Source organism: Camelus bactrianus, chromosome 8 (assembly GCF_048773025.1).
Source record: "Camelus bactrianus isolate YW-2024 breed Bactrian camel chromosome 8, ASM4877302v1, whole genome shotgun sequence".
Lineage (NCBI taxonomy): Eukaryota > Metazoa > Chordata > Mammalia > Artiodactyla > Camelidae > Camelus > Camelus bactrianus.
The window spans coordinates 63556236-63573830 of NC_133546.1; the positions used below are offsets into that span (position 1 = coordinate 63556236).

General features: G+C 37.6%; 1 protein-coding gene across 8 annotated transcripts in view; it reads left to right on the forward strand.

Moving 5' to 3' along the window:
* Positions 1-17595, forward strand: part of SNAP91 (synaptosome associated protein 91) — a 128257-nt gene that overhangs the window by 72677 nt on the left and 37985 nt on the right. For 7 of the 8 annotated variants that reach the window (XM_074368670.1, XM_074368675.1, XM_074368669.1 and 4 more), the window contains exons 12-14: positions 597-706; positions 2613-2728; positions 12407-12574. In XM_074368670.1, coding sequence (XP_074224771.1) covers positions 597-706; positions 2613-2728; positions 12407-12574 — 394 coding nt within the window. The remainder of the gene's footprint in view (positions 1-596; positions 707-2612; positions 2729-12406; positions 12575-17595) is intronic. The other variant, XM_074368676.1, reaches the window with a different exon arrangement.

The following is a 17595-nucleotide window of genomic DNA, read 5'->3' on the forward strand; positions in this document are numbered from 1 at the left end:
CTGTCCGAGACAGTAAGTGTTAAATTTTATTTCACTTTTTAAGTTTTATCTGTGTCACATTAGTGATGGGATATCATCAAGCTGTCAGTGACTTCAATCTTGTTTGTGAATCATTCTCTGCCACCCGTGGACTATTTGTAAGTCAGATTTCTACATATTTAAGGCACCTGAGAAGATGTTACATGAAGTCTTTTTAGGATATAGAAAAGAAAAAAATGGCCTGGGTTTTGCAGTCATTACAATTGATTTTTTTTTTTTAATTTTCAGCAGTTAGCAAGATCTTTCCCACTAATTTTATGTTTAGGAAATATGTTTGGCTTTGATTTTTAATACATGCATAGAAGTCACTGCCATGTTAGACCAAATTTGTTTTTCCATAATTTTGCATTAATGACATGTAACTTTTAAATTTTGAAACATGTTTTGTCCAATATTGATTATTTATTACAAGTCTCAATTTCAAATTTTCCTGAGTTTTTTCCTCCCATGAGGAGTTACCAAGAAATTGCTGGTGGGTCTGCACAGCAGAAGCCCTGTTGCTTTGTGTCCTGCAAATCCACGTTTGACCAGAGCATGTTGTGCGTCTTCCTTTTCAGTCTTCTCCAGCCACAACTGTTACATCTCCTAACTCTACACCAGCTAAAACGATCGACACATCCCCACCGGTTGATTTGTTTGCAACTGCATCTGTGGCTGTCCCGGTCAGGTTAGTTAATGACAATGCAGTGAACTGTTTGTTAGTGTGTTGATGAGGTTTTTGTTTTATGTACTGAGCCCAGATGATTTCACAAAATGAAATGGAGTCCTAGTAAGCGTGTGATTTGGGGGTAGGGTTTATTTTCAGGTCCACAAGGTAAGATCTTCTACACTTACAACACTTTCGTAGGATTGTACCTCTCAAAGCATAAGATAGACCTAAGCTGTAGAAATCACCTTGTTGCTCACACATTTGGGGAAGGAAGTAGAAGAATGGTGCACACATTTCAGGTTCTTCTGAAATCAGATGTCGTGGAAAGGGTTTCTAAAATCAGTTTCTTCTGGTGTGAAATTAAAGGGTGTCTTAAAGTGCTATAGAATTGAATCAAATCGAATAGAAAATTTTTGAATGTTTAAAAAAATTTTAAATAAAAAAATAAAATAGAATAAAATAAAACTTGCAGTTGTAGGCCAGTTACCTGGTGTGTATGAGGAGCACAGACTCTGGTGGTAGGATGTTCCTAATTGCTTTTATAGCACCTAAAGGTCAGAACAGTAATGAGAAAGGTAGAGTGACCGTGCATCCTGTAAAATCTCCAGGCTGCCTAAAATGAAGCCCCCAACTCATAGAAGCTTCTTCAGATAATGATTTTAGGTTAATTCTTTGGTTTTTTAGCCTTGAGAGGAATCTAGTCCCATTTTGTAGTATCTGTGACACTGATGATGAATGCCTTGTTTGGAGGCTTGAGTTGTGAACTGAACAATAGATCCACATAAGGTTCCCATGTTAACTATGTAGGTTCCCCTCTACTGGCTTAATTCTGCTTTTTTAATCACAGGCTTGGTCAAACCAGATCCTTTCTGCCTCTGTAGTGCGATAAATTGCTTCTTGTAAAAGCATTGATTCAGGTCTTAATAAGTCCCTATTCTGGCTCTTAGAACAGCTGTATTTATGAAATGAACATTAGGCAAGGTGCAGAGGTCTTGGAATTGCATTCCTGACAAGGCCCCGGGATGCTGCTGGTGAGGAGACAGCACTTTGAACAGCAAAGCTCTAGACTCCTCCTTGGAACGTCTGCAGGCACGGGAGCTTTGAAAAGCACAGCCCCAGCTGAATAAGTGTAAAAAATATGGAAATATTTTTAGGGGAGGCCTCTGCTAGGCAAACTTGATATATTGTAGTTTAACTTAGAAAAACAGATACATTAGTGAAGATTTATTTTAGGATTCTTTGGTTTATAAATAAATTCTTCTCAAGACAAGAATGATTTACCATACAAAAAGAAAAAGAAAACTTTAGAAAATAAAGAAAAGGAAAAAATCACCAATCATTCTCTTACCTTTAAGATTTGGAGTATGTTTCCTTTTGTCACAGTCCTTATTACCAGTGTTTCAAGTGCTACCTCATGGACCTAACATGTTCAACATTTCTCCCTACTTTGGGGCATTTGGGTTTTCCCTTTTAATTCTGTTCTACGATATGAGTGACCTGTTGCTTGAAGTATGGTTTAACTTTGTTGTCTGTGGAGCAAAAGTTGGCCAACTATGGCCCATAGATCAAATCTAGCCCACCATCTGTTTTTGTAAATAAATCTCTGGAACAGTGGCATATTCATTTGTTTACATATTGTCTCATATGTCACCTATATCTTTCATGCTGCATTGGCAGAGTCAAGGAGTGACAGAGACTGTCTAGCCCACAAGCGTAAAATACTTACTAGCATCTGGCCCTTGGCAAACGCAGTCTGCCAGCTCCTGGTATAGAAGAACATATGCCATACTGCTGTACTTCCCAAAATATTATTCTCTTATTGGATTTAAAATACCCAAAACCTGTGACGTTTTCCGTATTTAAAAAAGCATCTTCACATTATAAAATTTCAAAAGCTGACTTCAAAATTATGTTTCCCGTTCAGCACTTCTAAACCATCTAGTGATCTCCTGGACCTCCAGCCAGACTTCTCCGGAGGGGCGGCCGCAGCCGCGGCACCAGCACCACCACCACCTTCAGGAGGTGCCACTGCGTGGGGAGGTGAGTGACACCAGGTGGCCATGCCATTTTTCTATTTAGTTGTTTTTATTCAGGCTGTAATTGTTAGGCTTACCTACTGATTATCCGAAATGGTGCTGGAAACTCATTCAGAGAGCAAATGCCAAGAATGGCGTCTACTGATTGAAATACATATTGAGAGAGAGAGAGAGAGACAGAGACAGAAAAAGTACTCATAGTCTGGTTTAAATAGTGAAGGAATCATAAATTTTTTAATTTTAAAAGTTGGAACCATGGCAGTATTTTTCTTTGCTAGTCTAAAATTCTGATTATTTTTAGTAATTGCTCTCTAGAAATTTAGGCTGTAGAAGGTTGGGTGTTCCCATGAACTTATGCGGTTACTCCAAGGCAGCATTTCGAAAATTTGATTTGCTTGTATGTGGTCTCCTTCACGGATTCCTTTAGACCTGAATTGTCATTATTCACATTGTATTTGGCTTCATGCAGTTGAAATCTGGGATAGATTCTCGTTTGTGCTGAGAAAGATCCATACTAAACTGATTAAGAGGAATCACACCTAAGTGCTTGATTCCCATTTTATTCATGGGGATTTTGGAAAACAATTAAGCTTTTGTATGTGTTTGATTAAAATACCAATATTTCATAGCAATATAAAAATTAAGTTGATTACTGGTTAATTCTCAGAACTGCACAGAGTTGTTTTTAAGTCTTTTACCCTACTACATCAGACTATCAAAATAAGATTTTTTTTAAGTTTGAAAATGGCTCATACAGCTATAGAAACCACACAACCGAGAAAATGACATAAGCAAGACAGTGGAATAGGAGGTATCCCATCACACCTCCCTGCCGCACCAACCATTGGCAGCCATCCACAGATAAAAGTGCTTTTGTGGGAGTTCTGGGAACAGGTAGGAGGTTGCAAAGCCCAAGTGGAGCCCAGGACCTAAAGGCTTGACTTGAGAAGGCAGGTCTATGCCCAGGTAGGAGGCTCACCAACCTTGGTCCTGGCTACAGACCTGAAAACACTGCCATTCCCCTGTGGACTCACTGCAGTCCTGTTTTGCTGTGACCCTGCCATGAGCAACATCTGCCAAGGGACTGGGGAGGAGCCGCACACACACATGCCTTGGGTAACAGGCCTGCTGACCTTGGTCTCAGCTGTGGACCCTGAAACTGCCTGTGACCCAGCTCCAGCCTCTCTCAGTCATGGTTCAGAAGCAGTCCTGCCTGCGCAGGAATGCACCAGGAGACACCTGTCTGTGCCCCCAGAGGCAGGTCCAGTGATCTTAGTCCAGCCTCAGATCCTGAAGCAGCCTTGTGACTAGTCTCCAGCCCCTCCCAGCCTCAGTCAGGGAGCAGTCCCGCCCACCCAGGGAGCATTTGGGAGAGACACCCATCCATGCCCCTAGGGGCAGACCTGCAGACCTTGGCCTCAACCATGGACCTGAAAGCAGCCCTCTGACTCAATAGACCCAGCAGGAGCTATACCCAAACACACACCTGATAACAAGCCCACCATCTATGGACCCAACTGAAGACCCTGAAGTGAACTCTTGTCCCAGCTCTAGCCCTGCTGACCAAGGTCCTGAAAGCAGTCCTATCCACCCAGGATAGGATCCACATCCACCCAAGGCCCTGGTAACAGGCCCACCGACATGGATACTCCAGCAGACCCAGCAGCAGCTACGTGACACAGCTCCAACCCCACTCAACTCCAGCCTCAGAGACAGAATCATCAGCCCATGGACCTGACAGGATAAGGTCTTTACCTGCCAAAACAAGTCCTCAGAACCAGGAAGAGGTGTTTACTCTTTCAAATTCACATACACCAACACGAGGCTACACAGAATACAAAGAGTCAGGCAAACAAACATGACACTGGGACACTTCCTCGGGACACTGCCAAAGGAAACTAATAAAGCTCTAATAACTTACCCCAAAGAAATGGAGATCTAAACATTGCCTGAGAAAGAATTCAAAATAATCATCTTAAAGAAGCTCAGTGAGATACAAGAGAACACAAATAATCAACAAAATGAAATCAAGAAAACTATACATGAACAAAAAGAGAAATGTAATGAAAAAGTAAAACCCATCAAAAAAGAACAAAACAGAACTCCTGGAGCTTCAGAATACAATGATTGAACTGAAAAGAAAAACTTAATAGGGAGCGTCAAAGGAAGACATGACCAGACAGGATAAAGAAATAACAAACTGAAAGATAGATCATTAGAAAATAGCTAATTAGAGGAACAAAAAGGAAAAAAAAAAAATTGAAGCATACAGGACCTATGGGATGTCATCAAGTGAATGAATATATGCATTATAGGAGTTCCAGAAGATGAAGAAAAAGAAAAAGAGCAGAAAGCTTATTTAAAGAAATAATGACTGGAAACATCCTAAATTATGGTAAGGATATGGATTTTTAAATTCATGAAGTTTAAAAGTCTCCAAGGAAGGTAAATCCAAAGAATATTACTTGAGACACAGTATATAATCAAATTGTCAGAAGTCAAAGACAAAGAGAAAATTTTGAGAACAGCAAGAGAAAAGCAATTCAAGGAAATCCTGATAAGGCTATCCTACATTTGTCAGTAGAAACCTTGCAGACCAGGAGGAAGTGGGATGATATATTCAAAGAATGAAAGGAAAAAAAAAGTGCCAACCAAGAGTACTGTACCTGGCAAAGTTGTCCTTCAGAAGTGAAGGAGCAATAAAGACACTATCCAACAAACAAAAGCTGAGGGAAATCGTCACCACTAGACCTACCTTAGACAAAATACTAAAGGGATTTCTTCAAGTTAAAAGAAAAGGATACTAAGTAACTACATGAAAACATATGAAAGCATAACTCTTGAACAATGCAAGTTTGAACTGCTTGAGTCCACTTATATATGGATTTTTTTTCACTAAGTAATGCGGTACTAAATGATCCACAGTTAGTTGAATCCACAAATGCAGAACTGTGGATATAGAGGGCTGACTGTAAAATTATAGGTGGATTTTTCACTGCATGAAAGGTTGACACCCCTAACCCCCATGTTGTTCAAGGGTCAACTGTATAAAACTTACTGGTAAAGGTAAATATATAGTCAAATTCAGAATACTCTTAACACTGTAATGGTGGTAGATAAATCACCTTTAACTCTGGCATGAAAGTTAAAAAATTTAAAATAGCTAAAGCTACAGTAATTTGTTATTACATACACAGTATAAAAAGATGTAAATTGTGACATCAAAACATAAAACCCAGAAGGTAGGGAAAAGTAAAATGTCTACACTCTTTGTATGTTGTTGAAGTTAAGTTGTTATCAGCTTAAAATAAACTGTTACAGCTATAAAATGTCTTACAGCTATAAGATGTCTATGTAAGCCCCCATGGTAAACACAAAAAACCTCTAGTAGTTATTAAATATAAAGAGAAAGGAATCAAAGCATACCACTAAGGGAAACCAGAAAGTCAAAAAGGAGGACAGCAAGAGAGGAAGAAAGGAACTACAAAATGATCATAAAACAGTAACAAAATGACAGCAGTGAGCCCTTACCTATTAATAATTACTTTAACTATAAATGGATTAAATTCTCCAATCAAATGACAGAGTAGTTCGAAGGATATTGGAAAAAAAACAAACATAAAAAACAAGATCTGACAATATGGTGCCTTCAAGAGACTCATTTTAACTTTTAAGGACACACATAGGCAAAATGACAGGATGGGAAAAGGTTTTCAGTCAAAATCTATCATAAGAGACAAAGTCATTATATAATGATTTTAAAAATGAATTCAAGAGGATACAGCAATTATAAGTATATATACATCACAATTCAGAACACCTAGATATTTATAGCAAATATTAACAAAACTGAGAGAAATAGACAGCCATACAATAATAGTAGAGGACTTCATTATGCCACTTTCAACAGTAGAATGATCATCCAAACAGAAAATCAATAAGGAAATAGCCAAACTGAATAATACATTACCCTAAATGGACCAAACAGGCATATAAAGAACATTTCATCTAACACAGCAGAATAAACAGTCTCCTGAAGGACACATAGAACATTCTCCAGGATAGATCGTATGTTGGGAATGCTAAAAATTTCTGAAAGAAGACTGAAGTCATGTCAGATACCATTTCTGACCTCAGTGGTATGAAACTATAAGTCAGTAACAGAAGGAAAATTTGAAAATTCATAAATATGTGGAGATTAAACAACATACTTATGTCCAACTAGTGGGTGAAAGAAGAAATCAAAAAGAAATTTAAAAGAATCTTGAGACAAAGGAAAATGGAAGCACAACACACCAAAATTGCAGAAGCAATTCTGAGAGAGTTTATAGCAATAAATGCCTATATTAAGAAAAATAAAGTTCTCAAACAGTCTAGCTTTACATCTCAGGGAACTAGATGAAGAACAAACTTAGCCCTAAGTTAACAGAAGGAAGGAAGTAATAAATGTTAGAACAGAAATAAATGAAATAGATACTAGAAAAACAATAGAAAAGATCAACAGACCTAAGAATTGGTTTTTCAAAAAGATAAAATTATCTTTAGCTAGGCTAACCAAGAGAAAAGAGCAATGACTCAAAAATAAAGCTGTAAGTGAAAGAGGAAACATTATAGCTGATACCATAAAGATACAAAGGATCATAAGAGACTACTGTTAACAATTATATACCATAATTGGATAACCTGGAAGAAATGGATACATTTCTGAAAGCATACAAACTGACCAAGATAGAATCAAGAAGAAATAGAAAATCTGAACAGACCCATAATGAATAAGGAAATTGAAGTAGTAATAAAAAACCTCCTAACAGAGAAAAACCCGTGAACAGATAGCTTCCCGGGTGAATTCTACCAAACATTTAAAGAAATCTTAATGCCAGTTCTATTCAAACTCTTCCACAAAATTGGAAAGGAGGGAACACGTCCAGACTTAATTTTGAGGCTAGTTTTACCCTCATACCAAAGCCAGATGAGGACACTACAAGAAAAAAAAAATTATAGGACAATATCCCTGATGAACATAGCTGCAAAAATCCTCAACAAAATATAAGCAAACTGAATTCAACAGCACATTAAAAGGGTCATACTGCATTATCAAATGACATTTATCCCTGGAATGCAAGGATGGTTCGATATATGCAAATGATACACACCACATTACAGGATGAAGGATAAAAATCATATCATACATTCAGAAAAAGCATTTAACAAAATTCGCCATCCTTTCATGATAAAAACGCCCAACAAATTAGATATAGAAGGAATGTCTCAACATAATAAAAGCTACATATGAAAAGGCCACAGCCAACATCATACTTAATGCTGAAAATCTGTAACCTTTTCCTCTAATGTTAGAAACAAAACAAGGATGCTCATTCTCTCCACTTCTGTTCATTAAAGTGCTGGAAGTCTAAGCCAGAGCAGTTACTCAAGAAAGAGAAATAAAATACATTCAAATAGGAAAGAAAGAAACTTGTCTCTGCAGATGACAATTTTATATGTGGAAATCCTAACGCCACGAAAATAATGTTAGAACTGATAAATGAATACATTATAGTTGCAGGAGACACAATCGCATGAAAAAATCACTTGCATTTTGATACACTAGTAGCAAACTATATGAAAAACAAATCTCATTTACAATAGCATTGTAAAGGGTAAAATAGTTAGGAATAAATCTAACCAAGGAGGTGAAAGACCTGTACACTGGAAACTATAAGACATTGATTAAAGAAACTGAAGACAAAAATAAATGGAGCAATATCCTGTGTTCATATATTAGAAGAATTAATATTGTTAAAATGGCTATACTACTCAAAATGATCTACAGATTCATTGCAATCCCCTGAAAACTTGCAATGACATTTTCTTATAAATAGAAAAAAATTCTATCATTCACACAGACCACAAAAGACCCCAGATAGTCAAAACAGTCTTGAGAAAGACAAACAAGGCTGGAGGCATCAAACTTCCTGAAATCAACCTATATTACAAAGCTATAATAATCAAAACAGTATGGGACTGGCTTCAAAACAGACACCTCAACCAACAGAACAGAATAGAGAGCCCAGAAATAAACCTAAGTATTTTCAGTCAGCTAACGTTTGACGAGGATACCAAGAATACATAACAAGGAAAAGATAGTCTCTTCAATAAATGGTATTGGGAAAACAAACGTTTTGAGGAAACATCTACATGCAAAAGAATGAAATTGAAGCCTTAACTTACATCATACACAAAAATTAACTCAAGTGGATTCAAGACTTAAATAAAAGACTTGAAACCATAAAACTTCTAGAAGAAAACATAGGGGAAAAAAATCCCAGACCTTGATCTTAGCAATGATTTTTTTGGATTTGACACCAGAATCACAGGCAACAAAAGCAAAAATAAGCAAGTGGGACTGCATCAAACTAAAAAACTTACACACAGCAAAGGGAACAATCAACAAAATGAAAATGCAACCTGTAGAATGGGGAAAAGTGTTTGCAAACCAAACCATATGTCTAATAAGAGATCAATATCTAAAATATACAGGGGATGCAAACAATTCAGTAACAAAGGAAACCCCAAATAACTTGATTTAAAAATAGACAAAAGACTTAAATAGACATTTTTCAAAGAAGGTATGCAGGTGTCCAACAGGTATATGAAAATGTGTTCAGTATCACTAATCATCAGGAAAACACAAATCAAAACCACAAAGAGATGTCACCCCACACTTGTTAGGATGACTATTATCAACAAGACAACAGATAACAAGTGTTTGGTGAAGATGTAGAGAAAAGGGACCCATTATACACTGTTGGTGGGGATGTAAATTGGTACAGCCATTATGGAAAACATAATGGAGGTTAATTACCACATGACTCACCAATCATACTTTTGGATGGATGGATATCTGTACTCCCATGTTCATTGCAGCATTATTCACAACACCCACTGTATAAAAATAATCTAAATGTCTGTCAACAGACAAAAGGATAAGAAAAATGTGTTGTATATATTCAGTGGAGTATTATTCAGCCCTAAAAAAGGAAATCCTCCTGTTTGTGATGACATGGATGAACGTGGAGGACCTTATGCTAGGTGAATAAGCCAGACACAAAAGACAAATATGTGTGATCTCACTTGTATGTGGAATCTAAAAAAGTCAAACTCATAGAAGCAGAAAGTAGAAGGGTGCTAGGTGGTGATGAGTGGTGGAGGGCAGGGCATGGGATGGGAAGACATTGATCAAAGAGTACAAATAGTCAGTTGTAAGATGAATAAGATCTGGAGATCTACAGTATGGTTACTATAGTTAAAAATACTGTATTATATACTTGAAATTTGCTAAGGTAGTGAATCTTACGTATTCCCACCACAAAAGATATAGTAAAGATAGTAACTGTGTGAGATGATGGATGTGTTAATTAGTTTGATTGTGGTATTCTTTTCATAATATGTATGTATATCTAGATAGAAATGGCTTACATTTAAGTCATGATAATTTTCATTATAGGACTGTGAATTTCAGAGTTTCCATAAATCTTTAAGACTGTGTGTACGTGTGTACACATGAATGTATATGAACACAGCCTACAGATTCTTCTGACTTTTGGCTTTTTGTTCTTCTTTTTGTGGTTCTTTTAAGTGTAAGGTTAGGTTGTATTTGAGATTTTTCTAGTTTCATGAGATAGGCTTGTATCTAAACTTCCCTCTTAGAATTGTTTCGCTACTGCCCATAGATTTTGGGTTGCTGTACTTTCATTTTCATTTGTCTCCAGATTTTTGTTTTATTTCCTCTTTGATTTCTTCAGTGATTCATTTGTTGTTTAGTAACATATTGTTTAGCCTCCATCTGTGTGTTTTTGCAATTTTTTTCTTGTAGTTGATTTCTAGTCTCAGCATTGTGGTTGGAAAAGAATGCTTGATATGATTTCAGTCTTTTAAATTTACTGAGACTTGTTTTGTTGCCTAGCATATGAACTTTCCTACAGAATTCCATTTGCTCTTGAAAAGAATGTATATTCTGCTGCTTTTGGATGGAATGTTTATGTGTGTGTATGTGTATGTATATATTTATAAAGAATGTTATATATAAAGTCCATCTGATCTAATGTGTAGTTTAAGGCCAGTATCTCCTTACTGATCTTCTGTCTGGATGATCTGTCCATTGTTGTGAGTAGGGTGTTAAAGTCTCCTACTATTAGTGTGTTTCTGTCTGTGTGTCTGTTAATATTTGCTGTATGTATTTAGGTGCTCCTGTGTTGGGTACATATATATTTACAATTGTTATATCTCCTTCATGAATTGATCCCTTGATCATTATATAATGTCTTTCTTTGTCTCTTGTAGTGGTCTTTGTTTTAAAGTCTATTTTGTCTTACACAACTATTGCTACCCTGGCTTTTCATTTCCATTTACATAGAATACCTTTTTCTATCCCCTCACTTTCAGTCTTTGTGTCTTTATATCTGAAGTACCTATGTTTAATGTCAAATTTATGTTTCTCAATCTTTTAAATGTCTTCTAGAACTTTTGGTTTACTGAGTTCTCATATTGCTTCTAAGGCTCTGAAAAAAAAATAGCTCCCTAATGAGTTTTGACAGTTTCTTCACAAGTAAGGTAGATTTCCGGTAACATTCATGAATTTGAATGTGATGCCTGAGATGTGTCATATGAATGAGAGTAGAAGAATGCCATTGGACACTCTAAATGTTTAACCTAAAGTCTTACTATGGTTAGGAATAGCTCCTCCTAGGCTTTTAGGATGCCTACTGTAATCCCATTGTTGAACACTAAGAAAGTCTAAACCCTAACCCTAACCCTAACCCTAACCCTAACCCTAACCTGAACCGAATGGAATGCTGACCTCAGGAAGGCTGAAAAGTTTTGATGCTACATAATCTCACATTCTTCTTAAAAATAATTCTCAATAAAAATAATTCTCTCATAATGAAAAACATCTGGTAATGGAAAACTTATGAGGAAGAAAACAGTTTAGGTTAGAGTTTCTTTCCTCTAACCCCTAAACTTGTGTTCAGTATAGTATATTCTACAGTCAAACTACAGCTATTATAAAGCCTCTATCCATGCTCTGGAATTCTGCACTGAAGTGGCATATCAAATAAAGATGATGAATAATGGTCAGTTAACTACAGTTTCTTCAGAATTGACAGTTACAATAAAATGAAGTCAACCAAAGCAGATGAAATGGTAAATCTGATAAGAAATAAATCGAATTTGTTAAGGTTGTTTAGACCTAACTTAAGGTAAGTCTCCTGACCTCGCTTGTTCTGTTTTTCCATCTGTGAAATTGGAAATTTGAGCAAGAGGATCCCTCAGGTCCCTTCCAGCTCAAAATTCCATGATTATAATAGGTAATACATTTATTTTTTAATTGCACATGGTCCAGAAAGGTACATAAAGCTCAAGTTCCTTCACTTAGTGCCTCCCCCTGCTCGGACATTGGTGGGTTGGATGTTTCAGCTTTATCTCTTATCTCTTCCTATGCTGACATGTGGATGTCGACAGACCTTTTGGGAGAGGGTGAGTAAAGCTTTATTTTTAAACCTCTGTTTTGAGAGATTTCCATATCATAATAACTGTCCTTTCATTGATTGTCTGGAGCCTCGTATATCTTTTGTCCTTTCCTTTCCTTCTCCTCCATTTATTCTCTGTCTATGGTGCAACGTAGACTCTCTGGCTGCGCTGTCCTCCGCTCCCTCTGAAGCACAGATTTCAGATCCCTTTGCACCAGAGCCCACTCCTCCTACTACAGCTGCTGAAATCGTGACTGCTGCGGCTTCTGCCTCCACTACTACCACTGTCACTGCCGTCACTGCCGAAGTGGATCTCTTTGGAGGTTAGTTAGCCACATCACTGTTCTTTCATGCTCCTCCCAGGATTGCGAAAGTTACCCTAGAGTTAGGGCATTCAAAATGTTTTACATTATATAACAGCATGTCAGCATGTTTAGGTACTTTTTAAATGTTTATTCTGATGTATTTATCTTCGCTCAGTTTGTCAACTTCATTTCATATTCATTTAATTTTAGTGATTTCACAGTAGAGGTCGCAATGCTTTTGGACCTCTTTGATTTTCTGTCTTTTGCAAAGTTAGGATTTAAGTTGCTACTAGAACTCTTGTCACATGTGTGCTCCAGCCCTGCAATGTCTATTTAAGAGTGGTACCAGATCCTTCTATCATCTGTAGAATTGGCTTTTTGGATTTTTTTTTCCCCAGTTCGAACTAGCTGAGAGGAAAAAATATTTGGGGAATATTGAAGGGGAAATCTTGGCCTAAGTTATTTCTTAAGATTTAGGATAAAAAAATTAGTTAAAGGTAGTTCATATATAGAGGTCTCTGAAGAGAGTTTAGGGCTATGCACGTTTTTGTAACTTTAAGCTTATTCTGTCCGAGCAAAAACTGGGATCATCTTTGGCTTTGGAACCTTGAGAAGTTATTTGAGTCAGCACTTGCAATGCTGATTGAAAACAGGTTTAGATCAGTCTCTGAAATAATGGTCTAAAAATAAAGATTTTTTCCATCCAAATATATATTCTGACACAGAGTTGACTTACAGCTTTGAGCCTGAGTCAAATACCCTAAACTTTGCCAATATATTTGTGGACCTGATGAACCATCTGAAACGAGTTTATTTACATCTTCCCGTCTGAGTGGTGCTAATGTCCAGACCTGGAGAAGTGCTCATATCAAATGCATACATCAAATAGTGTTATAGTCATCATAGTTTTGTGTTTCTTCATGACAGTATAACATCTTTCCCAGGGCACTTTGAGAATATGGTAAAGAAATTGGAGGAAGCAGATGAAGGGCGAGGCAGGGGCAGGAGAGATTTGGCAGGCTTTGGTGGAGTTAGTGTATTTCCCTGGGAACATACACGTACACACACTGTCATGTGCCACTGTGCTCCAAGCCATGCCCCAGTCCTTGAGGCTTGCCCGTGTTGTCTGATTCAAGGAATACTCAGCTAGACACAGCATGGTTACCTCTGCTTCACGCAGGGACTTTGCTGCTGCCTTGAGGCACTGCCATTCTATTACAGGAAAAAAATCTGTTTTTAAAAAATGTGTTGGAAGGGCTCTGCAGACTCTTGAATAATTTATTATAAAGAGTCATCCACTAGATAAAGTCAGTTTTCCAGCTTTGCCTCTATAACTTTTGAGACCAAAAATTAGTTTTAGCTTAAATTTATAAAATCACCTTCTTCACCCCCTCCTCCCTCCCCCGTCATTGGTCTTGTGGGTGGATGGTTTCTTATAGGTTTATGTCACCAGAAAAATTAAAGAAAAATACAGATTTTTTTATTTAAACATTTCTATATCTTTAGCTATTTAGATTTTTGTTTTTCAGTCCATATTAAGAATTAATCCCCCCTGTGAAATTAACCAGTTCCATCTTGCTTTTCTCATGGGCCTAAGATATTTCTCTGAAATATTCTTTGTGCCATTATGCTATTTTGTGTTACTGCTTTGACCACATTCATCAAGCAGAAGAATCCATACGTTTGGAAATACTTTCATGATGTCATTCTTTCTACTCTGAAATACAAATTTAAAAGATCAGGGCTGCAGAAAATCATATAACTTCATGCCAAAGAATGGGGGCTCTCCTTTCATTTCACCAACATCCTTTCCAGTCATCTGGCTGGAGGCTGAGTAAAGATGAGAACATCCCCAAATCTCATCATTATTTTTATTAATCTGTGTAGCTTTGTCAACTATCTCCTGGCCTCTAACAGCTTTAAAATGTCTAGCCTTTATGTTCAGAAATCTATGTGTCACTGTTGGTTTTGTAGTTTTCAGTGATATTCCCTAATTTCTTCCATGCTCTTTATGGATTTATAAGGAATCATTTAGAGGTAGGATTTTAAATAAAAACTTAAACTAAAATTTCTTTGGCCATGTTGTGTGGCTATTTAAAAATTTTTTTGTATCTCTACAATAGGCAAGTGGTAGAACTTTTGAATACTAAGAGCACCAGTTATTTTGTTTATATGACTTTAAAATATGCCCTTTTGAGGTTTTATGTAGCTAGCACAGCAGTATTAAGTATATTGCTTTAGAAATAAGGTTAATGAATTTTAATTTCTGAAAAATGGCTGTTTAATTTCATGAATATGAAATATTAAAACATTAAAATTTTCTATATAGTTTCATCTCATACTTTCATTCCAAATTTGAAAAAGAGGAAATATCTGTTACTTTAAAATATTCCTATCAATACCCACATAATGTAGTCATTTCAGTATAAGTCATTTAAAGGTATTTTTTAAGAAGCATTTTATTTACTAAATGCTTTATTTTTGAAAGGGAACTTCTAGGAAATAAAATCTGCCTTTTGTGGTCATGTAGAACAGGACTGCAAGGCTAGTTGTGCTTAAAAAGTTCAGTAAAACTTAACAGATATCCATAAAGATAAAACACAAAATCCTTAAAGGCATTATTTTTCATTTAGGTAAACTTTGCTGACAACAGCACATTAGTTTGTAACAGCACTGTATTTTTCTAAGCAGTATAATGCTGAGTTGCTGCTAATTCCTCTGCACATTCACCAGCGTACCCTTTCAATCAGCCGTGCTGATTTTTCAATCAGCAGTCCATGCGATGAGGACGGGAGGTTGTGAGCACAGAACCAAGTGGCTGGAAAACCAGAGAACTTGCCTCGTAAGCTTGACTTCATTTGCACAAGTTAACAAACTAAATCAATCAACCTTCCCTGAAACCAATACTTAAATACAAGCACTTAGAACTAGATTTCATGTAAGTGTCTTATCATCTAGAACCTTTGGGGAAGAAGATGAGCTTGGAATGGTGACTCTTGGGCTGTTGAGAATGATTGAAACCTTTGTGCCCAGTATGTGATTTAAAGATGGCTTACGTGCCTGGAGGAGGCAGGGAGAGCAGTGCAGGCTGGGGGAGACAACAGCAAAAGGACCTTTTTACAAAGATAGTCACATGATAAAAGGTTAGAAAATCCTTCTAGGCTTGCCGGAAGGGAGAGAAGGCTAGTCCCCCGCAGTGTCAGAGAGAGACTGCTTTACTGGGGAGGCCCTGGACTGAGTCCGTAACTGCAGAAGCGCAGGAACAGGCATTTCCAGGAGATAGCACTGGTTGGTCTTCGGCAGAATGTGGACATGAACTTCAGATGAGTAACACGGGGAAGAGAACTAGGTTGGAGATAGCTTTAGTTTTCAATACTGGGATGATAATACTGCATCAATAACGAGAGAAGGCTGGGTAGCTAAGAACTTTTGTTGTTTTGTTTTTAACGACATCAGAATTGTTAATATCTCTCACAGTGCGGGGGCCCTCTGGGCTCAGCTGGACAGTTCTCTCTGGGGGTCCCTTTCGTGGCTGCAGGCAGACAGCGGCTGGGGCTGGGACCATCCACAGTCTCTCTCATTCAGGTCTTCATCTCCTGGGCTGGGAAGACTTTAACAGGCAATGGCTGGAGCAGTGGGTGCCCCTGTGTTTGAGAGGTTTTAGCAGGAGTAGATGAGTTAAGTTAGTAATGTTTAGTTTTGAGGAACAAGAGACGTATTCAAAGGAGATGACTTGCTGACAGGAGGGAGAGAAAAATACCACCTCTCCTGAGGATAGAACTACAAATACAGGTTTCACTGACTTACCCAGAAGTGGTCATTAAAGAGGCGAGCCCATGAATATTCGTTTGAACTCTAGCACTGACATGACTGGTACTTATTCCACCCTACAAGGAGGCAGCAGCATAGTATGTGGCTCAGTTCATAACAGCAGAGTGGTTAGACACACAAACCTGAGTCGAATGACTTACAGCCAAATCCTGAATCTCCATCGTTTGCTGGGCTTTGGTCAAGTCCTCAGACCTGGCAAGTTTCCATTCTCTTACCTACAAAGTGAAGATGATGAAACCTACCTCACAAGAGTTGTAGGAATGAAATTTAATAATACAAATAAAATACTTGCACAGTGACTGGCATCTTAATACTAAATAGTGATGGCTGTTACTGTTCCTACAATTTCCAATATTCTGAGCCTCATTTCCAGATTTTATAGGAATAAAAAGAAAACAGACCTGACTTGTGGCAAAATATTTTCAGCCCTCCCAGCCTCCTCTTAGACTTTTCTTGTGCTTAGTGCTTTCATGTTGCTCCAGGTTCTCTGGGATAGTATCCTTAACGTGGCATCTGGGGAGGTAGGTCTCTGTCCCCTATGTTTTTCCTATTTCATTATTATTATTTGACCTCTCCCCTGATGGAACCCTACTCAGAACATAAATTCCCTCAGTGTAGCTAAGGGAAGCAGTCCAGTCAAGTCAGTCTGTAACATATGAATAACTGAATGACCCATTGTACCTTCTAGGGACATCTCTGTTTTTGTAAAGGACTTTTTAGCCCAAGTGATTCTCTCATATTTCATGATTGTTAATGCTGGTCTTCAGGACGTTGTTACCATAGTGTATCTCATACTCAGATCAGTTTGGAACATGCTTGGTTAAACTGAGAAACAAGTGTCTTGACCGTAGGACTTCCTGCAGCCTAATATACCATGTAAACCTCCGAGAAATGCGATAGACTGTGTCACATTACCCAAGCATGTTTGGCAAATTCTTTTTAATGGCTAGAGGAAGAGTGTTCTAAGGAACACTGGTAGATATTGCAGATGGGAAGTCTTGCAGGTAAGTGGCAGGTTCTGAGTGGGTGTTGGTCCCTACTTTCCAGGGGTTTCTTGTAAGCAGGTCATACTTAGAATGGCTTCATTCCTTTTGTACTTTGGAGCTAAAGAGTCTCTTTGAAAACTCCAGCAATTTTTACCATAATTAATCTGGTATGCTGGCAGAAACGTTAGAAATTATTTGTACACATCGGCTATTTATAGATTG